Source organism: Eptesicus fuscus, chromosome 9 (assembly GCF_027574615.1).
Source record: "Eptesicus fuscus isolate TK198812 chromosome 9, DD_ASM_mEF_20220401, whole genome shotgun sequence".
In the NCBI taxonomy this organism is placed as follows: domain Eukaryota; kingdom Metazoa; phylum Chordata; class Mammalia; order Chiroptera; family Vespertilionidae; genus Eptesicus; species Eptesicus fuscus.
In genome coordinates this window covers 29,236,988-29,263,886 of record NC_072481.1, presented here as the reverse complement: position 1 = coordinate 29,263,886, position 26,899 = coordinate 29,236,988, and the positions used below count along the sequence as shown (strand labels likewise).

The window sequence follows — 26,899 nt, the reverse complement described above, 5'->3', positions numbered from 1 at the left end:
AGAGGACAGGGATGCTGCTGCACACCCGCACAATAAAGAATTAGCCAGCACAAGGTGTGAGTAGTGCCACGGCTGAGAAACCCTGTCCTAACATGTCAACAGTTCATATTTTGTTATGTCAGCCCTTGTTCATGCATGTACATTTTTACATAGTTACTAGTATAGTGTGCATTATGCCTTAATTTTTCGCTTAATTTTATATTTTAAGCATTTAAACATTGATACATTGTTTTTTACTTTAAAAATTATTTTTCTCATTTATTTGAGAATTGAAAAGGAAAAGACTGTGTATTATATATAGTCTTTAAGATGTCTATACGTTTAAAACGATATTTGTGTAGAAGAAAGAAAGAAGGGTTAGGATGAATAACCTGACTGGATATGTCCGTTTTTTTGTGGCCATGCTAATTACCTTGTTCTCTGTGTCACTCAAAGACCAAAGCTCATCCTTTGCTCAAAGCCAAGGGATGTGTTGTAGTATGAGGTATGGTCCTGGCTCCTGGAGGGCACCTGCTATAGGAGAAATAAGAACAAGTAGAAACGACTCTTCACCCATTCTCCTTGCGCTCTTCTCACTTAAAATTCTGTCTCCGTTTGCTTTGACAGGTTTACCACCTCATTCTTTACATCTAGAAGTTTCTGAATGCCCCCAAACACTACAGGATGTGCTTCTTTTCAAGGAGTGGACTTTTAAGATACTTAATGAGCACTTATTCAGTATCTACTTTGTAGAGAATAGTATATTTGCATACTTTGTTACGTGGGCAATTTTAGACACAGTTTAAATGTCAGAGCATTTATAATTCAAAGACTGGATTTGTATTACCTCAAGATCTGATTTTTTAGGGTTTTCAATTTACTCAACCATTGAGTCTCAATAAGTCCACTGGACAAAATATTAGTTCTGAGGTGTCATAGCAGAACAGTCAAAGGGGTGCAAATATTCAAAGTCATGGAAATGTAAGCAGCATGATGGGGATCCGTAAGTATACTGCATGAGGAGCTAATGTCAGCTGTGGCAGAAGGTAAGACTGGAGAGACAGGCAGGAGTCAGATTGTGAAGAATCTCTGGTGCCAAGTTGAGGGGTTTGAACTCTTCCTGAAAGCAAAGGGAACATTAAGCAGCAAGTGACTTGCATTCAGGAAGATCAGTCTGAGAGCTCTGTGGAATACAGGTTGGATGGGAGCCAGCCTGGCAACAGGGAAATCAGTTAAGGTTACTATTACACTAAACTGGGCAAATAGTGAGGAGAGCTTAAATTAAGACAGCAATTGTAGACGTGGAGAGGATGAATTAGAAGATGATAAAAAGAGATTAAATCTACAAATTCAGGGACTGGTTGTACATGAGAGTGATATAAATAAATAAGCATGAGGGACCAAGAATGTCTGGCTTTGGAAACCATGCTGATGGTGGTTTTATTAACTATGGAAAACAGAAGTAGGAACAGGTGTAAGAGAAAGAAGGGATTATTCAAACTGAGTTGTTCTCTAGACAATGGATATGCATTGGTCTTAAATAGTTGACTAATTTTATATTGCTTTCCTAGTCTGCATTCTCCTTCTGAAACTTGTACCTCTCCACGAATCCTTGCTTTATGGCAAGGATTTATACTACTACTTCCAACCCATTCCAGCCACAACTGACTGAGGATTACACAGCTAACTTCAGAGAGGGGGCCACAAATTCATTGGGTGAGCAACTAATAATTTTCTCTTTTTCATAAATTTGAACTAAGAGAAAAAGAATGGAAATGACAATCTGAAAAGTCGCATAGATTTAGGATCTGAATGGCTGTTTTCATTGTTGCAGAGGAGCAAGCAGAGAAAATCCAGCCTTACAGAGAAGCAATTTAATAAGGCTGATTCACAGAAAGACCCAGAGATGAAGGACCTCATAGGTCAAGAGAGACTAGCAATGGCTGTCCAGTTCCAATGCAGCCATGTTTAATTTGCAGGATGTGCCCTTGTATCTCATTCTTTTGGTAGTTGGGATTGGTTAGCTGTGAGGGACAGAAATATCAAAAATAATAATGACTTTTAAAAGGTAGAAATTTATTTCTCACATAAAAGTCAAGAAGAGAGCAGTCCAGAACTGATAGGACAGCATCTTGGAATAGTTCAAGATTCAGATTTCTTCTCTCATGATAATGTTTCATCCAGGGCATGTGGCTTCCCCTCATGGTATCCAAGGTGGCTGCTCAAGCTTCAGGTATCTTGTCTGCATTCCAGCCAGTAGAAAGGAGGAAGGAGTGAGAAAGAGGGTATCCTGTTCCTTTAAGGACACTTCTAGAGGTGTCACACAACTGTATTTACATCTCATTGGTCAGAACTTAGTTATAAGGCTGTATCTAACAGGCAGGCAGCTGTGTGATTGGACAAAAAATGATATGTCTTTGTAGAAAAGGGGATGAATAAATATTGAATGAAAGCTGGCAGTCTCTGCCACATGCACTTGTATTTGTTCTAACTTCAATGTGTTTCTGTTTCTTGCCACTTTTTTGAGATACATCTGGAGCTCAGCAGAGATGGATTATGTAATCCTCCTAACAGGCCAATGACTTAGTTATTACTATTACTAGAGGCCCAGTGTGCAAAATCGCACAAGACCCAGATCCTCCACGCTGGCGGGACCCCAGACCTGCCTTGTGCAAGTAGCTCGCCTCTGCGAGCCCCACCTCGCCACGCGAGCCACGAGCCTTGCCCTGCCTCCACGAGCAGCTCACGGGCCAGCGGGGAGGGACCGAGAGGTGCTCCATGCACCTCCTGGTGACCGGTTGTTACGGCATTACGGCCACTGGCCTTTTATAATATAGATATCAATTTTTTTAGGGAAATAAAAATGTAAAAAAAATAGATTACTTGTATAAGTCACACAGCTAGAAAGTGGTAGAGCTAGGGTTTGAACCAAGGTATGTCAGATTTCCATGCCCAAGCTATTGATCATGATAGGAGATCAGAGAGCCATAGGCAGGGATTTTAGAAATGGCCACATTTGAAGGGTCTATGGGAGAAGAGGGGCCCAGGAAGAACACAGACAAAGCCTAGAGAGATAAGAGTAAAAACAAGAGAAAGTGACATCACAGAACAGGGAAAGGAATTACTTTCAAGACAGGAGTGAACAGATATTGTAGAGAGATCATATATAAAAAGAACAGAAACATGTCCAGTTAGATCTGGCATTTTGAGTCATTGTTGACCGATTTTGAGTACAGTAGTAAGAGCAGATGCCAAAATGCAGTGATTTGATGAGTGGAGGAAATTAGAAAGGACAATAGCTTGAGGGGAATGTGTTGGGGTCAAAGGAGGATTATTTTTGCATCTTTATTTTTGAATCAGAGACATCTTGAGCTAATGGCAAGACAGTAGAAAGGGAGATAATGAGCATAAAGAAAAAAGACTCCCTTGAAACAACATGGGGTGGGCTCTAGAACACAGGTAAAGTGATGACCTTCGGTCAGGAGGATGGAAAACTCTTCCACTGGAAAAGGGAAAGAGGGTAGCGTCTAAAGATGAAGGTTATGTTGGTGATAGAGGAAGAAGCTGACAGTTTATGGTGACCTGAGTTTTACTAGTGCTGTGGGAGATGAGGTCATCTGTCGAAAGACTGGAGAGATGAAAGTTCTGGATAGTTGCGAAGTAAAATGGTAGCAGAAGCTGGTAAAAAAAATACATAGAATGACCCATGCAAGCAGAGAAGCTTGACTCAGGCTGCAGACCATGAATTTGGAGTGGCTCCAGTCTGCATGTTTGTTTGTTTTTCTACTAGCACTCAGCAAACTAAAATAGGTAAAGAATACTAGTCAAATGGTTGAATTTTTCCAGGGTTGGGATTTTTAAGGAAGATGGGATAAGGAGCAAGATAATTGGAGTCATTGGTGAGAGATTGATTGAAATGATCAACAGTTTGAGGGGGAAAACCAGAGAGTATCTGGTAGTTTGAGAGAATATGGTCCAGGAACTAGAGGCCTCCCAGGAATTGTAGATTAATTATAGATACATAGAGTTGCCACTTCACATCCAATAATGTGGTGACTATGTATATTTTTTTATGGCAGTTCCTCAAAAGGTTAAACATAGAATTATATATCCAGCAGTTCTGCATATCTATTCTTAGGTATCTATCCAAAATAATTGAAAGCAGGGACTTGAACAGGTACTTGTACACCAGTGTTCATAGTAGTATTATGCACAATAGTCGAAAGGTAGAAATAACGCAAATATCTATCAACAGATGAATGGATAAACAAAATATATACAATGAAGTATTAATCAGCCTTAAAAAGGAAGGGAATCCTGATAGATGCTATAAAATGGATAAATCTTAAAGAAATTTTGCTAAGTGAAATAAGCAAGAAACAAAAGAACAAATGTATGACTCTACCTATATGGGGTACCTAGATTAGGTTATTTGTATCAGTAGACTAGAGGTTACCAGGGGCTGGGGGAAGAGAGAAATGGGGACCTTTTGTTTAATGGGTACAGAATAAATGTCTGGGATAATAAAGAAGTTTGGAAAATGGATAGCGGCAGTGGTTTTATAACATTGTGAATGTACCTAATGCCATTGAATTGTACACTTAAGAATGTTAACTTATGTGGTCCTAGTAACACAAATACCACTTCATCAATCAGCAGATATTTAACTTTTACACCACCAATTAGTGCAAGCTATCATGTAGCATGACCACTTTCAACTTAAAAAAAAATTAAAGACAATATAGTTGGCAGGCTTAGAGTAAGAAGTTTAAGAAGAGCGCAGAATGTCTTAGACGTCAACAAAAATGATAAGACATATTATGTGAGCAAAATGATTCATTGATAGTCTAGAATTAGTGGGCTCTGTAGCTTCCAGAGGAGTCCTTTTATTTCTGAATATTCACTAGAGGGGCCCTGACTGGTGTGGCTCCGTTAGTTAAAGCGTCATCCCATGCACCATAGGGTCACTGGTTTGATTCCCAGTCAGGGCACATACCTAGGTTGCGGGTTTGATCCCAGGACAGGATTGATGTTTCTCACATCAGTGTTTTCTCTCTCACACCCTCTCGCTTCTTCTCTCTCTAGAATCAGTGAAAAACATATCTTCAGGTGAAGATGTTTAAAAAAAAATTCACTACAGGGAACAAAGGTTTCTTTGGTATTTGTAACATTGCAAAGGATCTTTGGGAGATTTTCAGATTATTAAATTGCAAACTTCAGAACTGAGCAGACAGAAAAGCTTGTATTTTTAAAGATACTATCATACATTTGCATTATATATGTCATATCATTTATTATTTTCGAAGATATGCAGCTGTTGAAAGCTTTGATTTTTTTGTGTGTTAGCTATTTCATGTAAGTGCACATAACTGGGTAACATAACAATTAATAGGAAAACATCTTTGTAGAGAGTCTAAACACTTTAGCAGAATACATTTCAGTTATTTTAGTAGGGCAAAAGTGTGTTTACAGTTGTGAGTACGTGAAACAGTTTATTCTTGTATTACTTATTAGTTATTGTATTATTTATTATTATTAACCTACTTTACCCACCCCAGAAATCTGTATATATCAGATTTCTTGCATGCTCAGTTCCATGTAGTGTGTGTATGTGTGTGTGCATACACATATGCCTCTTACTTCTATCAAGGGAAAAGTTCAATTAGACATACTTCATCATCTTGAGAGAGAAAGAATTGAACCTCATGCTACTACAGGAGAACTACTCTATTTTATCTAGTTCCTATTCCAGCACAGTGAAGACATGCTGAGGACTACTTCCAGAAATCTAGAAGAACTTTCAGTGAGAAACATGGAAAAAATGAAACAAGTAAGAGCTAATAACATAAAAAATTTTAAATACCTATGTTTTTTTCATTGTCCATTAAATTAACACATTAAAAAACAATTGAAGCCGAAACCGGTTTGGCTCAGTGGATAGAGCGTCGGCCTGCGGACTGAAAGGTCCCAGGTTCGATTCCGGTCAAGGGCATGTACCTCATTTGCGGGCACATTCCCGGTAGGGGGTGTGCAGGAGGCAGCTGGTCGATGTTTCTCTATCATCGATGTTTCTAGCTCTCTATCCCTCTCCCTTCCTCTCTGTAAAAAATCAATAAAATATATTTTAAAAAAATTGAATATCACTGTATAGTTTGCAAAGCACTCACCTATACATTTTTAAATGAAATATATCAACAATCCTGATTGATTTCCAGTAGAGGACATGTACAGGATGTTGCCCAGAGATGACTGGTTGACTCTCCAAATAGGCCTGCTCGTGGTGGTTTTCATTATCTTGGTAAATTCTTCCTTGTCTCAATAACTGACCCTCTAGCTGACTCTCTTGCTTGTTGGCTTAGAAACCTAAGTGGATCTGCTTCTCAAAGGTACTCTTGTATTAACTAAACTCACAGGGAAGTGTTCAGAAAAATAGAAACCAGCTTTTTACAATAAAAAGTACAATTGCCAGAGGAACCAGTCACATATGTCCTAAGGCCTGATGGATTCACTCCCTACAAACACACTAATAGGATAGGGAGGCAAATTTTAATCATGTTTACTTGATGAACAAATGGTTCTAAGATTTTATAATACCAGCTAAGATAGTCATATTTACACAACAGGGCTATCTATACCTGCCCTTATTTCTAGACCTGTTATATCCTAGGACCAGGTTATCTAGCCCTTAGATGAGTCAATAATAATATGTTTTGACTCTCTCTCTCTTTTTTTTTTTTTAAATATATTTTATTGATTTTTTACAGAGAGGAAGGGAGAGGGATAGAAAGCTAGAAACATTGATGAGAGAGAAACATATATCAGCTGCCTCCTGCACACCCCCTACTGGGGATGTGCCCGCAACCAAGGTACATGCCCTTGACCGGAATCGAACCTGGGACCTTTCAGTCTGCAGGCCGACACTCTATCCACTGAGCCAAACCGGTTTTGGCATGTTTTGACTCTCTTATCACTATTCGATGTTTCCTGATCAACCTACTTTTTTTTTTTTTAATATATTTTTATTGGTTTCAGAGAGGAAGGGAGAGGGAATGAGAAATAGAAACATCAATGATGAGAGAGAATCGGCTGCCTCCTGCACACCCCCTTTTGGGCATATGCCGTTGACCGGAATGGAACCTAGGATCCTTCAATCTTCAGGCCAACGCTCTATCCACTGAGCCAAACCAGCTAAGGCTGATCAACCTACTTTCTGACATATCTTTCTTTAAATGAGTTAATTCTCTCAGGTTGCTCGGGAATCATCACTCTGTTGTGTCTCCACATCTCGGTTCTGATAGGAAACTTGATTTTTAAATTTAACTCTTAAAGGGCAATGTGATTTCCATAAAGAGGAATGCAGCTCCTTCAGAACAAAAGCAGTAGAGCATATTAGACCAGGAACTTCAACATGAGGCAGACGGGTGAAAATTTGCCTTTACCACTGTCTCGATGTGTAACCCTGGGCAAGTAACTGACATCTTTGAGTCTGAAAAATGATAATAGTTTGTTCAAAGGGATTTGTGAGGTTTACCCAAGGGAATGTGAATAAACCTTTCACACACTGACTTGTCACCTAACAAGTATTTCATAAATTGTAGCTATTATTATTATGAAATAGGCTGTTACTCTTACTGCCATTTTAAAGAGGAAGAAACTTACCAGGAAGTTCTAAAGCAAGATTGCAATCCTGTTTTCCTTCTATGCTGTTCAGCTTTTTATTCATATTCTGAAGAGTTGTTCGATAGGCTTCAAAACAATTGAGCAAAATGCAATTCCGTTATTTTGGTAGTCTACTTCTAAGCATTTTGGCCCCGTCTCTGATTCTGGCCCACCTGAGCGTGCAGCCTCGCTAGCTCTTCCCCTTGTTCCTTAGCGTCTCTCAGCCTGCTTTATAGTTCCATAGGACTGTGGTAAAAATTAAGTACAGGGTGGGGTAAAAGTAGGTTTACAGTTGTTCATATGAAAAATAATACAATCAGTAATAATAATACAAGAATAAACTCTGTGTTTCCCATACTCAGAACTGTAAACCTCCTTTGCCCTGTATTTGATGTCCTTAACACATTAGTGCCTGGAGCACATAGTTAGCTCTCAATCTGTTATTATTAGCCATATAAAGTACCTTTTGTGAAGCTGCCATATTAACCAGAAACTGTTTTTAAATAATACCCAACAATGTATTTTAATAGAATCTCCTATTAACATTTCAGGCATCTTAATCAATTTTAGTATAGGAGTGTATACATATTTATGTAGATTTTCACTGCATGGTATCATGACCATGTTTCCTAAACCATAGATAAGATTTGATTTGAAACCTTATATATTAATGGGGAAAATATTAGAGACAGTGACTGTCTCATAAAATTTGTGATTATGTGTCATCATATCTATGGGAAATGGTGTCTGATAACCCACATTTAAGGCTGAGTTTTCTGTTTATTTCTCAGATGGCAGCCTGACCAGTATTGCTCAGTGGTTAGATTGTCACCCTGTGCACAAAAGGGTCATGAGTTTGATTCCTGGTCAAAGGCAGGTACCTGGGTTGCAGGTTCTATCCCCAGCCCCAGTTGGGGCATGTGCAAGAGGCAACCAATCAATGTGTCTCTCACATCAATGTTTCCCCCTTTCTCTCTTTCTCCCCGTCCCTTCCACTCTCTCTAAAAATCAATGGAAAAAATATCCTCAGGTAAGGATTAACAACAATATATGTATTTCTCAGATTGTACACACAATAGTATGGTGATCTCTTAATGGCTCTTTCACTTAATAGACTTTTAATATGAGTTAAAATATGAACCATGGACTAAGAGTAAGAAAGTGTATTATTTTCTTTTTAGCTGGGAAATGATGCAAGCTATGTCTGTAACTTACCAGAGGAAAGAGAAGCATTTTCTCATGGTTATGAAAAGGAAAACAAACATCTTATACATGAGTTTAAAGAACTCCAATGCAAACAAGGTAATTTCTCTTTTTGTAAAAATGTAATTTTAATTCTAAAAATTAATGTGACATTAGATAATTTGGGAAATGTATAAAAGTAGGAGGAAGGGGGAATATATGTTGTCCACATTCCAAAAGTACTTGTAATGTTTTAGATGTATTTTCTGCCTGCCTTTTTAAAATATGTATTCTGAAATATTCTAAAATGTGTGTGATAGAGTGCAGAATGGTTATTTGCTTCAACGTCTATTATGGTACTTACCACACTGTGTGATAATTACCTGTGTCAGCTCCTCTGGGGCAGAGATTATGTCCTAGTCTTAGTGGTTTCTGTGTTCCCTACAGTACCTGCCTTATAAAGTAGCTAGCATATTAAGGACTCAGAAAATATTTAGTATAAGTACTTTAAAGCTATCAGGGAAAATACAGATAGAACCACGTATATTATTATTCTACTTTGTTTAGCTCCACAAATTAATACCATTGTATGTGGTCAATGATTATATTTACCACACATTTCTTATTTTCTTTGTTCAGCATTTTTCCTTGCATCTCAGATATTCCATTTGGGATCATTTTCCTTTTTTCCTCGTTAGAATTTCCTTTTATGAAGTTGATGGACAAGTTTTTCCTTTATTGTGAAGCGCAAGTGCAGGGAAGGTTGAGTTAATCATAGGACATATTTCCACACTCTTTTTTTTGTTTGTTTGTTTTTCCTTTTTTGTTATCCATTGGATATATTGAGTTTTCTCCTGCTAGTTTAAAAGTTTGCATTCTATTTGTTCATATAGTGGTTGCATTTTAAGAGTTTTCTTTTATTTCCTCCAACATCATCATCATCATCATCATCATCATCATCATCATCATCATTATTTTGACTGTTTACAACACAGGCTTTATTTAGTGGCCAGAAAATGGAGAAGTGGGAGTTTAAACTTCCAAATCTACTTCTCCCCTTCCAGCATTTGTAGTTACTCTCAGCAGGAGGGTTGTTCAGGGCTCACTGCACAAAACAGAAAATACTGTATGTCCTACTCCCAGCATAAATTAGCTCATGAAGGATTGCTAAATATGGGAATGATATTATTGTAATGTGGAGGTTTACATACAATTTTCTCCAGCATGTTAGTGATTTGGGCTACCAGCAACCATTGAGGTTTGTACCTAAATTCCATTCATCCCACATTCTTCTGGGCTCAGTTTGGCCACGTGTTTGCCTTGGAAGTGCTCATTGCAAAGATATCCCTAATCTTTGTGCATTCTGACTTTGTTTCCATAACTCTGCAGACTCAAATCCTCCTTTAGCTCACCTTTACAGCAGGCTTGATTTAAAAATATATATATTTTATTGATTTTTTTTTTTTTTTCACAGAGAGGAAGGGAAAGGGATAGAGAGTTAGAAACATCGATGAGAGAGAAACATCAATCAGCCGCTTCCTGCACACCTCCTACTGGGGATGTGCCTGCAACCAAGGCACATGCCCTTGACCGGAATCGAACCTGAGACCTTTCAGGCCACAGGCCGACGCTCTATCCACTGAGCCAAACCAGTTAGGGCGAGGCTTAATTTTTAAAACAAAACAAAACACGAAGTTTCATATTTACTATAGTATTCCTTTATTTTTTAGGAATTTGACATATCTCTTTATATGTACCAGTATAATTATTAGGATTGTTAATGTCTTTCATAGCACTCCAGTTACACAATGACAAAGGTTGTAAGTGGTCTATAGAATCTGTTTTTTCAATAAGCTCTATTATTTTTAGTGAGCAATTTTGTAAAATACAAGTTGTTTTTCTTTTTAGGAACACCTGTGTCAGGCACATCAGAAATGCTTATATAATTAAAGGATTATCTTTTGAAGGTAGAGATAACATGATTTGATAATGGATTTAATGTTGGGTAGGAGATAAGCAAAGAAGTCACTGTTGACCCAAAGTTTTAGGATTGAGCAGTAGAGTTCTTAACTGTTCAGATGGGGGACAGTATAGAACGCCCAAGTTGGGGGAGACAGTAACGAGTTTGCTTTTGGTCATATAGATTTTGAGGTCTATATTAAACATCCAAGTGAAAGTGTCAAGTAGGCAATTATGTATGTACTAGAGGCCCAGTGCATGAATTCCTGCACGGGTGAGGTCCCTTGGCCTGGCCGGTGATCAGGGCTGATCGGGGCCAATTGGAGCCGGCCAGCTGGGAAGGTTGGCTGTAGGAGTGCACTGACCACCAGGGGGCAGCTCCTGCTTTGAGCGTCTGCCCCTTGGTGGTCAGTGCGCATCATAACAACCGGTCATTCGGTCGACCAGTCGTAATGGTCACTTAGGCTTTTATATATATAGATTTGCAATGTAGTTCAATCAAGATGTAAATTTGGGAGTCATCAGCATATAGCTAATACTTAAAGCCTTGAGACTATAGGAGATAACCTAGGGCAAGCATGTCAAACTCAAAGGCTAACATGGGCCAAATAAACAAGGTTTAAATTTAGGTGGGCTGCAAAAAAAAACAAAAGCTTCAATTTTCATAAAAATATAGGTTTATTTAGATAGAGACATACTGAGTACAAAGGGCTAAAATAAATGAGTAATCATTAACATAAAATAATAGAATATTTTAATAAAAATTAATATTTTTTCTTGAACATTAACTTACCAGGCACTGAATAACTGCACAAATTAATAAGCGTAATGCAAATAAACCTAATTTTCTTATTCTCCTTAAGTGAAATATTTCCTGTTGTGCACACAAAGAAGTCAGCACAAGACTAATGGTGTGGCAATTGGCTGCTAAAATATTCGCTGCTAGTATTAGTGGAGAGAAATGGTGCGCCTGCGTGTAAGGCACGTAAGGGAAATGAATGCAACATGATTATAGTAATCAGTCATTAGCATTAACCTCTAGTTAATAACTAGTCATTAGCCTCTAGTTAATAACTAGAGGCCCGGTGCACGAAAATCCGTGCACTTGGAGGGGTCCCTCAGCCCGGCCTGCACCCTCTTGCAATCCGGGACCCCTTGAGTAGGGTCCCTAGGCCTGGCCTGAGATCAGGGCCTGTCAGGGCTTTGCTTCCCCTGGCTGCTGGCAGCTGGCCCCACCCCCGCCGCTGCCACTGCTTGCCATCTGTGCAGCACTGCCCCCCTTCTTCCCTGCCACCAGTCGCCTCCCTCTGCAGGCGACAGGCATGGGGTGCAATTGCTTGGCTGGCCTGGGCCTCTCTCTGCTGGTGGGCCTGGCCAGTGTGGCTCAATGGTTGAATATCAACCTATAAATCAGGAGATCACAGTTCGATTCTAGATCAGGGCACATGACCGGGTTGTGGGCTCGATCCCCAGTGTGGGGCATGCAGGAGGCAGCCGATCAATGATTCTTTCTCATCAGTGATGTTTCTATCTCCCTCTCCCTCTCCTTTCCACTCTGAAATATATATATTTTATTTTATTTATTTTTTAAGAAGTTAGCTGGTGAAAGGACTGAGAAGGTAGGACACTAGAATGATAATTTACCTGAATATTGAAGTTACCAAGGATTTTGGCATGATTTGTTGAGTCACCTTGGAAAAGTTATTTAGTTTCTTGGTGCCTGAGTTCTCCTCTCATAAAACAATAATCATGGTTCCTACATCATTGGGTTGTAGTAAGTATTAAATGAGATAAATTTATCTCAGACATTAGTATAACACCTGTCACATCATAAGCACTCAATAAACAAATTTTAAAGTTACTCAAGAACAAATTTTAAACTTATGCAAATAGTAAGAATATCTACTGCTTTTGAGAACTTTTCCCACTACTTTTTTGTTATAATTTTGAAAGTTTGCAAACACCCCGGAGAGATGGAGAGAAGCATAATAGTATCAGTATTGCTTACTTTTTAAATTAATGTGTTATCTAATTAAGAACTCATTTAGCATCTTATAGTTATTTACCTGAATTTCTTTTAACAGTTTGTTTCTGTTGTTTCTTTCTAATAGAAGCACAAATAAAAGAGGTTGGAGAAATGTTGTCTCAAGAAGACTCTGAAATAGCTCTGAGCAGCCCCAGTGAACAGATTGCATACTTACTGGTGGACAGAAGTAAACTCTTGAGAAAACTGGAACATGGGGACTCAAAGCCAGAGTCACAAAGATGTATGAGCAGTAACCTACTGAAAGAATTTGCCCAGGTATTCTAAAATTAGCTAGATAACTGAATAAGGGGCATTACTTAATAGTACTACCTAATTGCAAGTTAACTCTACCTTGGAAGTATTTTGTTTGAATATATTTAAATGTGTGTAATGATTCTGCAAAAATGATCAGATTGTACATAAAAGTATCTTAAACGTATCACAAAAATTTGGGAAGAAGAAAAATCAATTACCCATTTAACACATAGCTGATTTGTTTTGAATGTATCAAAATTTAATCAATGTGTATTATATCCTTTGAAAAATCACATTAGAGACAGTGCATACTAGTACTTCTTTCCAAATATGTATGGAGCTCCCCTTTTGAGAAGTCTTTTAAAATGGACAGCACATCATTTTAAATATAATAAGTTCTCATGGAATTAAATTTTTTGATCTAGTAAATGTTATTAAAAGCTAAATCGGCGTGGCTCAGTGGTTGAGCATTGACCTATCAACCAGGAGGTCAGGGTTCGATTTCTGATCAGGGCACATGCTCAGGTTGTGGCTCAATCCCAAGTTGGGGCATGCAGGAGGCAGCCAATCAATGATTCTCTCTCATCATTGATGTTTCTATTTCTCTCTTCTCCCTTCCTCTCTGAAATTAATTTAAAAAGCTAAATCCAGTGAATAAAGTATATACTGGGAATTTAACCCAAGATAAAGAAATATATATATGGATAAAAGTGTATATCATAGTATTATTTTCAATAGCAAAAATTGGAAACTACCAAAATGTTTCAGTGATGAATTATGTTATGCCCACTCTGGGACATTATACAGGCTTTTAAAATTATCATTACAAAATCTGTTCAACAATGTGGAAAATGTTTCTCATAATGTTAATGAAAAAGTCACACCCTAGCCAGTTTGGCTCAAAGGATAGAGCGTCAGCCCATGGACTGAAGGGTCCTGGGTTTGATTCTGGTCAAAGGGCATTTATCTGGGTTTCAGTCTCAAGGAGACATCTGTAATACTCTCAAAAATAAATATATTTTTTTTAATGAATGTGAAGATAAAACACTGCAATGAAACATACCAATATGTTAAAAGTGGTTTTGTTATGTAGATGATTTATTTCTTATCTTTTAGAAAAATTCATATGGTGATTATATTTATTTTAAATTAATGTATATCTTGGGGATTAAAAGCAAAATATAATTGAGATTGAATTTCTTCCTTAGCTTTTATAATGCTTTGAAAATAATTGCAGAAAATGAGCTGTAAACATGATATGAGCTTTGTTCAGTGTGTTCATACCTTGAAATTCAGTGAAATGCTTCATGTGAAAACATTTTACAAACTGTATTTAATGTTCCATATAAGTGAGAAGAACAGTTTCTTTCTTGCCAGATGATACTCATTTTAATGATTAAATATCAAGCGTGTATGTATTAATCCTCACCCAAGGACATGTTTTCGTTGATTTTAGAGAGAGAGGAAGGGGGAAAGAGACATCAGTTGGAGAGAGAAACATGGATCCGTTGCCTAAAGAAACAGGCATCTGTTGCTTTCCATATACATCCCGACCAGGGATCCAACCCGCAAATGGATATTGCCCTGACCGGGAATTGAACCTACATCGTTTTGGTGTATGGGACAATGCTCCAACCAACTGAGTCACCTGGCCAGGCCTAAATTTCTATCTTTAAAATAATCATATAACTAAAATCTTTTAGATATGCTAGATTGAGCCATATGAAATTGCATGTTTATAGGTCAAAAATAATCAAATATCACCAATTGTATATAGTTCAACCTAGTAAAATGATGCACATACATGAAATATTCTGTTTGATACTTCTATTTATTGGTTTTTAAACACATAGGAAATAGTACAATGTCATAAGAGTACATTTACTTTTTCATTTTATTACTAACAATACTTTTATTTCAGTCCCATAATGAAGACATAGAAAAAGATAAAACATCACAAAACTGCATAGAGAGAAATGTGGAACAAATAGCAAAGAGGTTAAGGATGGTCCATGAAGAGATCCGAAGGCTCACTGATGAACTGCAAGGGAATGAGAAAGAACAGAGTAAATTAGGTAAGCTGTGGTTACAGAAGAACATTTCTGACCATGTTTTAAGTGTAATGATCTTTTCTCAGGGTAGAACATGAGCACCTTCAGAAAATAATCTTTTCAGAAAAACATATAAATATCTGATAAAATGCCTCATTTTCTTCATTGTCCAGAAATTTTTATTAAAGCATAAGCACACCACCCAGCAAGAAATCCTTAGCACCCCAGAGGGAGCCTTCATTTCTTCTCCCTATGTCTACACCCTCTCTCCTCCCCAAAAGTAACTACTATCTGGACTTTCAACACTATTGCTGAGTTTTGACTACAGGGCCCACACATTCTTTAGTTCTTCTTGTTGAATCTTATGTTTGCGGGATTCATCCATGTTGTTGCCTATAGCAGTTTGTTCACTCTTGCTGTTTGTAGAGTATTCCATAGAATAAACATACTCAATGTTTATTAAAATTAAAATAAAATCATTTATTTTATTTTTCCTTTATACTGTTGAATACTTATGTTGTTTCCAGTTGTGGTCTATTATGAACAGTGCTGCTCTGGATATTCTTGTACTTATCTATACATTTTTAACTGTGATATACCTAAGAGTAGAATTATTGGATCAACAGGTTATAAGTACATTCTACTTTGGCAGAACATATATAAGATAATAATGATTCTGTCAAATTGACTGTGGAATTAAAAACAAGAATGCATTTTAAACAGTGAATATTGTATTATTTTCCATATGAAAAACTGTGAACCTACTTTTGCCCCAACCTGTATTTTGTTTTTTTCTCTTTTAGATTCTGCACTTGAAAAGGCTCAACTAGAAATTGACGAGCTGAAAGAAAATCTGACAAAGTTGAAAGAAAATGGTGAGTCATTTTAGCAGATATAATATTTAATAATATGTTACATAATAATATAACAATGTTTTAAAATACTACTACTACAAATAAACACTACTATTGCTATTATTACTATTTCAACTACTGTCACTATTACTACTATTTGTTGCTTAGTAGTCACAGGTACTCTACCAGGCACTTTATGTGCATTACCTCTCATCCTCACAACAGTTTCAAGTAGTGAGAATTATTATTCCAATTTCATAGATAAAGAAGCTGAGTCATGGAGAGGTTAAGTGAATTAGCCAATAGATACATTAATTATTATAGCTGGTATTTGAACCCAGATATGTCTTGACTCCAAAACCTGTGGCAAACATAAATAATACATATTTTACTGGGACAACTGGGATCAAGACACCTTCTAAAGCACTTAACAGCACCTCACACATACTTGTTCACTGAGAAGCCAACAGACTTGGCATAGTGGTGAATTGGTTAATCTGACCCTCGCTTGACTATGTAAAAATGCTACTAACTATAAATAATATAAAGAAATTTGAGTGTTGTAATGGGAGCAACTAGAAAAATAATTTAAAATGTGTTTATTGGTCCCTGGCCAGTGTTTCTCAGTAGTTAAAGTGTTAGCCAGTGCACCAAAGGGTCGAGGGTTGGATTCCCTCCAGGAGCAACTAATCAATGTATTTCTCTCACCTCTGTCTGTCTGTCTGTCTCTCTGTCTCTCTCTCTCTCTTCTTCCTACTCCCCTCTTTCTAGTTTCTCTAAAAACCAATGGGGAAAATATCCTCAGGTGAGGATTAACAACAACAAAAATTGCATAGGCCAAAGGTAGAACAAATCTTATTTGCATACTCTATCTATATCTATATCTATCTATCATCTATTTATCTTTAAATTGTGAATCTATATTATATATAGGGATTGTGAATGATTTGTTTTCTTTTTGGTATGTTTTCAGCATTTTTCAAATTTTGGAAATTTATATACTAAAGAGGAAAAAGGAATGTAGCAAGGGAGAAAAAATGAAGAAAGAAAAAATTAATACAAGTTCAATACAAAACAGGCAGTGAAAAAGGAAAACAACGACTTTAAAGCAGCAAAAGAAAAATAAGAGAAACAGAAGTGAAGAATGGCTAAAAAGAAGCAGCTACAAATTCAGGAAAGTTACAGTCAGCAAGTTTGTATTCATGAAACTTTGATGAGTGCCAGATAGAGCAGGTCTTAAGATGAGGTGCTAAGCTGAGAATAGACTACCACTTTAATGGCAGTGGAGCTACAGGCAGAAAAATGGCTTCAATGAATTAACTTGCTTTAACATGGAAAATCTGTTCATTCACTGTCCCTAGCTCATTACTGCAGTCATATAAGGGGGACTTGCTGTTAATGAGCAGAAATATCTAGAAGTCTGTTAGGTGTATAACAGAGACAGGACTACAAGGAAGCCAGGAAGATCATTTTCTGTCCTTTAACTTTTACAAGAGTTACAAGGTAGGCTCAACTGTTTTAAAATTCCAGGTCCTAGAAAAACCTCTATTGCTGGAAATCCTGTACTCAGAAGTCCAATTCATTAGTCTTGGTGTGAGAAATAAAAAACATTCTGTTCTGTTTCATTAGGTTGGTGGAGTATTTTAGAGCTGGACGTTAGAGTCTAGCAGCTCTTGTGCAGAGGATCACAGGCAGAGACATGACAAGAAGGTTAGGAAATAGCACTTCCTCAGTTTTTAGAGTTAATACCCTCAAATTAAAACTTCGCTCCAGTTGAGTAGAGTGCATTCTTCTCTCTGTTTTAGATTCCGTTGACCTAAAGAAAGCAAAGGAACACAATCAGAGACTGAATGAGGAAATTCTGGCTTTAAGAACTCGGGTTCGATCACTTGACTCAGAAAAAAAAGTGCTTGGAGAAGTGGTAAATTGTTTAATTTAGTTTGTTCTTAGAATTTATTTAAATGTGTATAGAATAACAGTCAGCAATGGAGCAACACAGATACACATCACCTATTGGTCATTATTGTGGACTAATACTGGTGGTTCTAGCATCCCTGGAAAAAGCCATATTTTGACTTGGATGCAGTCTATCAGTATTTGCATTTTATACATCTTAACTACCTATGCCAAACAGTAATCTTATTACTGTTGTGTCAATTTAGGATCTCTTCTTTTTAATAGGGATTTGGATAATAGTTTATACTTAACACATTTATCAAATAGAAATTATTACTCTGTTGTAACTGGATATGTTTGAGATTATTAATACTACACCCTTAGTTGTGTTACATTTTTTAACCATTTCTCCTCAGCAATTCATTGATTTTTAATATATACTTCCAAGTTCTGGATATATTATATATCCCTCCAATTTTATATTCATTTTATAATCATATCTCTTGTGTCTGGAGATAGATGATGGTGATGATTGCACAATAATGTGAATGTACTTAATGCTACTGAACTGTATATTTAAAAATGGTTAACATGGTAAATATTTTATTATGTATATTTTATCATAATGTAAAACTGTAATAAAAATGAATAAAAACTGTTCAAGTTGTCTGTAAATTTATATATCTAATACTGGTATATATCTTATACAAATATATACATTATATATTTTATATATATATATATATATATATATACATACACACACACACATATACATTGGGAGATAAATTTCAGGAAGGGTATATTGTAAACAGTGTTACTTATGGAAAGGGGAAAGGGATTATTGGGGTAAGGTTATGTGATGGACTTTTTATTCTATATACTTAGTGTTGTATGAATTTTTACATGAAGAATGTATTCATGTGTTATTTGTATATTTTAAAAACAAAGCAACTTCCCCACCCTTCCAACTTTTGTATTCAAATTACTTTTGTGTTTAAGGTTGAAAGGCTTCAAGGAGAGATTCGTGAATCGCAAGAGAATAAGCAACTTGGAAACCACTCCCCTGGGAAAACTGTGGGTGCTGAACAGAAAGTACAGGTATTTTAAAGTTCTCTTCTTTCAATTTCTAGTTTGTAAGGGAGTCACATTTTTAAAAAAATATATTTTATTGATTTTTTACAGAGAGGAAGAGAGAGGGATAGAGAGTTAGAAACATCGATGAGAGAGAAACATCGATCAGCTGCCTCCTGCACACCTCCCACTGGGGATGTGCCCGCAACCAAGGTACATGCCCTTGACCGAATCGAACCTGGGACCTTTCAGTCCGAAGGTCAAACTGGTTTCGGCGGGAGTCACATTTTTATAGAGTATACAGAATAATTGGTGCTGTTCATTTGCTACTCTCTTTTATTTATTTATTTGTTTGTTTGTTTGTTTGTTTATTTATTTGGGTTTTTGGAGCATACACAATTTTTAAAAATATGTTCGTATTGATTTTTCAGAGAGAAGAAAGGAGAGGGAGAGACAGAAATATCAATGATGAGAATCATTGGTAGGCTGCCTCCTGTACACCCCCCACTAGGGATCGAGCCCACAGCCCAGGCATGTGCCATGACCGGGAATTGAACTGTGACCTCCTGATTCATGGGTTGACACTTAACCACGGAGCCACATCAGCCAGGCTGCTACTCTCTTCTTATCACTTGTCTTTTTATATTGCTCAGCCAATTAGATTTTAGGAAGAAATTGAGGTTCAGAGTCTGTGTTTCTGTTCATTTCTTTTCCACAGGGAACAACTAATATGAAGAATATAATGGGTTGTTTCTTTAAAGAAAAGAAGAATTTTACAAAGATGCAAGCATATGGGGACTTTTGAGAGTGTCTGATGACAATGAGTATATTTTGATGTGCCCATTTGGCCATTTGTATACATTCATTTGTGAGGCATCTGTTCAAATGTTTTGCTTTTTTAAAAAGAAAATCCTCACCTGAAGACATGCTTAGAGAGAGGAAAGGAGAGAGAGAGAGGCAGAGAGACAGAGAGAGAGAAACACCAATATGAGAGAGAAATAATACTTGCTTTCCCTGCATTTCCCAACTGGTGATCAAACCCAAAACCCAGTTATGTGCCCTGGCCAGGAATCAAACCAGCAACCTTTTGGTGCACGGGATGCTGCTCAACCAACTGAACCACTCTGGCTGGGCTGTTTGGCTCATTTTTAATTGAGTTATATGTATTCTTTATTTTGAGTTGTAGGAATTCCTTATATATTTTGGATACCAGTCCTTCATTAGATATATGTATTTCAAATACTTTCTCTTAGTCTATGACTTGTCTTTTCATTTTCTTAACAGTGTTTTATAAAGAGTAGTTGTTTAAAAATTTGATGGAGACCAATTCATCAATGGTTTTTTAAAAATATTTTTATGATAGGACACAAAAAGCCTATCTAAGAAATCTTTGTCTACAGCACGGGCACAAAATATTTTTCCCATCTTCTAAAGATTTTATAGTTATAGCTTCTACATTTAGGTTTATGTTCCATCAGATCATAATTCTTATATTCTTGTATATAGTGTGAGGTAAGGGTTGAGGTTTATTTATTTCCAAATATATACCTGGTTATTCCAGAATCATTCATTAAAAAGACAGTTAGGCCCTGGCCGGTTTTGCCTAGTGGATAGAGCATCAACCTGCAGACTGAAGGGTTCTGAGTTCAATTCTGGTCAAGAGCACATGCCTGGGTTGCAGGCTTGATCCCCAGTAGGGGGCATGCAGGAGGCAGTTGATCCATGATTCTCTCTCATCATTGATGTTTCTCTCTCTCTCCCTCTCTTTTCCTCTCTGAAATCAATAAAAATATTTTTTTTCCCAAAAGACAGTTAGTTCCTTATTTAATTACTTTGGCACCTTTATTAAAAATCAATTATGGAAGTCTATTTCTGGAGTTTATTCTGTTCCATTTATCTATGTGTTTGTTTTTAGGATAATATTATGCTCTCATTTTATTTTAAGTCTTGGAATCAGAAAGAAAACATCTTCAACTTTGTTTTCTTTTTCAAAGTTGTCTTGACTATTCTAGGTCTTTTGCATTTCCATATACATTTTAGAATCAGCTTGTCAACTTTGACAAAAATGCCTGCTAGAATTTTTATTGGGATTTCGTTGAATTTTTTTATCAATTTAGGGAAAATTTAATTTTAACAATATTGAATTCTCTAATGAGTAAACATGGTCTATCTTTCCATTTATTTGGATCTTCTTTAATTTATACCAGCAATGTTTTACCGTTTTCAGCACACAGATCTCATACATATTTAATTAAATTTATTTTTTAAAATAGAAATATAATTTTCACACTGTAAAATTCACCCTTTTAAGATATACAGTGTCAGCCCAGCCAGTGTTGTTCAATGGTTGGGAATCAACCTATGAACCAGGAGGTCACAGTTCGATTCCCGGTCAGGGCACATGCCCAGGTTGTGGGCTGAATCCCCAATGTGGGGCATGAAGGAGGCAGCCAATCAATGATTCTCATCATTGATGTTTCTATCTCTCTTTCCCTCTCCTTCCTCTCTGAAATCAATAAAAATATTTTTTTAAAAATAAAATACACAGTTCAATGATTTTTAGTATAAAAAATTGCACAAGGTTGTATAATTCTAGAACAGGGGTCCTCAAACTTTTTAAACAGGGGGCCAGTTCACTGTCCCTCAGACCGTTGGAGAGCCGGACTATAGTTTAAAAAAAAAAACTATGAACAAATTCCTATGCACACTGCACATATCTTATTTTGAAGTAAAAAAAACAAAACGGCAAAAACACCCGCATGTGGCCTGCGGGCCGTATTTTGAGGACACCTGTTCTAGAATATTTATCTAATTCTAGAATATTTTCATCACCCTAAAAAGAAACCCCATTCTTATTAGTAGCCATTTCCCATACCCCCATGCCCTCAGCCCCTTGGCAACCACTAATCTACTTGGTGTCTCAGGGAATTTGCCTATCCTGTACATTTCATATAAATGGAATCATACAATATGTGCCTTTTGCATCTGGCTTCTTTCAGTTAGCATAGTGTTTTCAAAATAAAACCATATTGTAGCATGAATCAGTACTTTATCCCTTTCTGTGGCAGAATAATATTCTGTTATGTGAATATATACATTTTATTTTTCTACTCATCAATTGATAGCCATTTGGTAGTTTCCTCTCTGTGGCTGTTATGAGTAATGCTGCTATGAGCATTCATATACAAACTTCTGTGTGAAAAATGTTTTCATTTCTCTTGAGTATGTACCTAGGAGTGGAATATTTGGGTCATATGTTAACTCTGTGTTTAACCTCTTGAAGAACTGCCAGGCTATTTTCCATAAGGAGCTGTACCATTTATCAGCAGTGTATGAGAGTTCCAATTTCTCCACATCTTCAACATTTGATATATTCTATATTTCTTATAGCCATTCTATTAGGTGTGAGGTACTATCTCAATGTAGTTTTGATTTGCATTTCTTGAATGACATGATATTAAGCATCTTTTCATGTGTTTATTGACCATTTATATATCTTCTTTGGAAAATGTCTTTAAATCCTTGCCAATTTTTATTGGATTTTGCCTTTTTATTGTTAAGTTGCAAGAGCTCTTTATATATTCTGTTTATTAGTCTCTATTATAAACTAAATTGTGGTCCACACCCCAAATATGTTAAAGTCCTAACCCCAGTACCTGTGAATGTGACCTAATTTGAAAATAGGGTCTTTGCAAATGCTGTCAAGTTAGGATGAGGTCATTTTCTCTGACTACTTTACTTTTGGTTTCCTACAAAAAGGAAGTAAAAGAATGGAAACTAATGTTGTAGTGACTTTACTGCTGGGGATTTGACATAACTCATTGAATGTTAACAGAAATGCTGAGAGGTAGGTATTGTTCACCCTGCTTTACAGATGAGAAAGCTGAGATCACAAATTCATAAAAGTAGAAGTCAAGATTTCAAATTTAAATGACTACAAAACCCATATTTTTGCCACCTTGATTTTCAGGGAATCCTTGCTGTTCCACAGATGCAAATCTCTAGGTCTGCTACCTCACTGAAACCAGAGAAGCCTCCACTTCTGGGCACTCGGCAGACAGCTTCCTCATAAGAATTATTTTGAAAACGGGGAGGGGGGGGCGGGGCGGTCCCGTGACTTAAAAAGGACAAATAATTAAGAAAGGTACTCCCTTAAATCAAGCAGGCTCCTCAAGATATGACTGTGTTTCTTACCCATTTCTAAATGTAGACAGATTTAACAGTAAGTAGACCATCTCACTGCTGCTAATATGCCTGTCCTCAGAAAAAGATGCTTAAAATATAAGAAATGTTAGGTACCTGGCAGGAATAATAATAGCCACAATATTTTGGTCATCTGTCATATGTCACCATCTGTTCTAGGTGTTTTATAAACACAACCTCATGTAATCTCTGTAACAGCCCTTTTTAAGGTTAGTAGAGTATTCCTAGTTCATATTTGAGAGAATTTATAGGAACTTGACCAAAGTATAGAGGCAGAGCCAGGAATTGATCCAGGTTTGTCTGGCCCTAGAGTTCACTTATTATAGCATAGCAACTCTTGTGAAGATTTATATTAGGGATTTATTATAACTTGTGGGGGTAATGGCATGCGCTGCACGGAGCACATAAACCATCTCTACCTGGAAGTGATGACTGCATAGTATTTTATTCTCTACGTGCCTGCATTTGCCATCTCTTTGACTGTGCCTGTGATAGGGTACAGCACAATGCAAGCAAATAGGGGGATGGCAGTAACACTTCTCATACCATACTGTGTCTGGGAGATACAGTTTGGTTCAGAGCATAAGATGATCCCTACCTTTCAGATAGTAGAACACTGATAGTGGAAAATTCTGAACTGTTACACAGTTCTCCAGAGTCTTTGGCCGCTACCCCATGCCAATGAGGCTACTCTCTAGCAAGTCCATTAGTCTTCCTCCTTGTATACTGCTGGCTGACAGGTGAGGTAGGCTCTCTTTAGCTACCCAGAGGTTTCTATATCCCAACACTCATTTCTCACATTATTTGCTTCACCTTTCCTGTGTTTTTCTGTTTTAAAGTTTGGTCGCCAGACTTAAGTGTATAAATTGCCTAAATACATAACTATATTTAATATTCCATGGTGATGATAAATTTCATATACATATATTTTTTAAGTTATGGTATTAAAATACATGACATTCTTTTATTGAGAAAACACAAAGGACATAAGAGGGGTTTTCATTTTTGAGTTGAAATGTTTCTTGCACTTGGTACTGAGGCATCTCAGATCTGTAAGGGTAGGGCCTTGGGTGTTGAATGCATCAACATGACATGTGTGGATGTACAAAAATGCTTTCCACTGCAATGGTGGCTGGTAAAGAAGGAGAAGCTGCTCTGGGGAAGAATATAGCCTTCCCTGTGAACTTGTACACTGCTGCTAAGAAGTCAACATGGTTCTTAAATAGGTCTTTTGTCCATTTCACCAGACAGGAGGATTTGTAAAAGTTACACTTGGGATTTAGCATCCATTTTCCCAGTAGTGTTCCTCTTTCTTTCCAACTCAGCAGTTTAGGATTGCTATTCCTGTTTTATTGATATTAAACATATGAAAGGTAAATTATTGATAATCAACATTACTAAACTAATGAATTTTTTAATCTATAGGATTAATACACATCTGGCAGTAAGTTATGAATCTAGAAATATTCATAGCAAAACTCCAGAACACTTGCCCCAAAATTTAATTCAGTAAAACGCTTTGATCAACCCTTTTCTTTCTTCAGCAAAAGTAAATGAATATTTTTATGTCCGAATTAAACTAAAGACTTAGTTGAAGTTTCTATTGAAACCTAGTTCTGAATAAAAGTAATATCAATGTTGTCTTTCTAAATTACATCTAAATACTTACAAACTCTTTTGCACATAATTTTGTTATTGGGCCAATCAACAATAAAAACTTACATTTGGAAATTTTTATAGGTAAATTATCAGTTTAAGTAATTTAGATCCATCAGGATTCTGCAGTGTCTTTTCAGCACTTGTTCCTTTTGGTTCAGTTGCCAGATTGCAGCAAGGGCTCATAATAAAGCAATTCTCCAAAAGATCCAAGACCAGATACGAGATGAAACTTGGTAGGGAGAGATTTCAGGGATATAACCTCCAGGAAAGGTACTTAAGAAATATAGCTTATCTTTTCAGTATTTTTTAAAATAAAAATAACACAAGTATGTATGTATTTTAACTGGTGACTTATTAGGACTAAGATTTCCAACTTACAGCCTGAATTATCAGGCATATAAGGAGAAAGGAGAGAAATCAGTATGAAAGGTCAAAAGATAGTGAAGTACAAGATTTGAATGAGGTAAGGAATAAAAAGATTATTTTTAGTTGCATTTTCTAATACAGGTGAGGCAGACTCCAAGAGGATGCTTTAAAATTACTGAAAATAGGCAAAAGGAGAAAATATACTCTCAGAAATGGGTAAATCTATTTCCTAATATTGTGATCAGTGGTAACAGAGAAGCAGGAAGTCAGGAAGGGGCCCATTTAAAAATGAATTTAGGGTAAACTAATGTACATCCTAGAGACTATAGTTAATAGTACTATGTTGCATATTTGTAAGTAGCTAGGAGAGTGGATCTTGAAAGTTCTCATCACAAGGAAAATAAAAATGTTTAACTATCTAGGGTGATGGTTGTTAACTGGACTATTGTGATCATTTTGCAAAATACACAAATATCAAATCATGTTGTGCACCTGAAAATAATATGTTATATGTCAATTATTAATATGTCAAAAATTCAATAAAAATAAAATAAAACAAGGGTTATAAGTTAGACTTGGTTTGAATCCCAGTGTTGGCTGTGTATCTTTAGGCAAAGTATCTAATATATCTGAGCCTCATCTATGTTCTCTATTGTCCTCCGCTCTACCAGCTGAGCTATCGAAGGGAACACTATGTTCTCTATTAAAATAATGTAATAGTAGTTCCAATCTCATAGGAATACTGGGAAAACAAAATGAGATAATGCATGTAAAGCATTTACCATAATGCCTGACATATGGTAAGCACTAAATAAATGGTAACTGACAACATTTTTGCAGTTATCATCAATTCAGTAAATTTTCAATGTACCTTATATTTGGTGGGTACTTAAAATATACAAAATACTTTCAAAATCACATTTTACTGTTATCTGATGGCTCTAATGTACACAGGGCGAATATTAGCTCCATTTTATTGTTGAGAAAACAGGCTTAGAGGGGAAAAAGTGTATTTTATGAGCTATGGTACCATGAACTATTTTTCTCAGCTTTCTGTCTACCCAAGATGACTGTATAATTGAGTTAGGCAGATAATTTTTTATTATCAGAATTTATAGAAACATTATTATATATAGGATTACTTATATAAAAATTCTTTTGCAGATATTGAAAATGACCCAAGAAAACATTGAAATATTTGTAAGTGAGTTGTCAGAGGAGAGAGAAAGGAGAAAGGAATTGACATCTAATTATAATACTATACAGAAGGCTTTGGAAGTTGAAAGAGAGGTATTTTGTTATTTAGGATGTTGTTTTCCTCTTTTCACATTTCTAATTTAGGTAAAATGTTTTTTGTTAATAAAAATATTTCATATTATCATTTACTTTTTATTTTAAAATAAATAATAGCTGTAGAATATGTATTTATATTAGTAATAATAGGGTGACTGTTTCTCCAAGCTGAGTTCTCACACTAGCCAAGCACAGCCCGTTAAGAAGCAGGTGTTCATTATGGTGGTCACAGTGTCAGGGACTTGTGTCTCCCTTTAACCACTTGTCCTGCCATCTTGGAAAGGTCGAGCAGGAGACATAACCAGCCTATCTGTGGAAGAGAGACCTGAAAGTGAGTTCATGGAAGTTTAGATGACCAATTCAGAGGGTGGTGACAATCAGTTTGCCGGGTGGGTGAAAGCTAATGCATTGCTTCAAATCCCATCCTCCTGACCTGGGGGAGT

The 26,899-nt window shown here is 36.5% G+C and overlaps 1 protein-coding gene and 1 long non-coding RNA gene across 2 annotated transcripts in view; one reads left to right on the top strand and one right to left on the bottom strand.

The window, feature by feature from the left end:
- CCDC30 (coiled-coil domain containing 30) overlaps positions 1–26,899 on the top strand; it is a 75,990-nt gene that overhangs the window by 3,058 nt on the left and 46,033 nt on the right. Inside the window, exons 2-10 of the mRNA XM_054721249.1 lie at positions 1,551–1,695; positions 5,720–5,809; positions 8,820–8,940; positions 12,891–13,081; positions 14,982–15,135; positions 15,915–15,986; positions 17,771–17,886; positions 18,864–18,962; positions 26,328–26,453. Coding sequence (XP_054577224.1) covers positions 5,744–5,809; positions 8,820–8,940; positions 12,891–13,081; positions 14,982–15,135; positions 15,915–15,986; positions 17,771–17,886; positions 18,864–18,962; positions 26,328–26,453 — 945 coding nt within the window. The 5' untranslated portion in view covers positions 1,551–1,695; positions 5,720–5,743. The remainder of the gene's footprint in view (positions 1–1,550; positions 1,696–5,719; positions 5,810–8,819; positions 8,941–12,890; positions 13,082–14,981; positions 15,136–15,914; positions 15,987–17,770; positions 17,887–18,863; positions 18,963–26,327; positions 26,454–26,899) is intronic.
- LOC114235058 (uncharacterized) lies at positions 14,990–17,776 on the bottom strand. The gene is made up of 3 exons (XR_003621240.2): positions 17,715–17,776; positions 15,877–15,964; positions 14,990–15,101 (listed from the first exon to the last, which is right to left on the bottom strand). It is a non-coding gene; the product is annotated as an uncharacterized LOC114235058 (long non-coding RNA).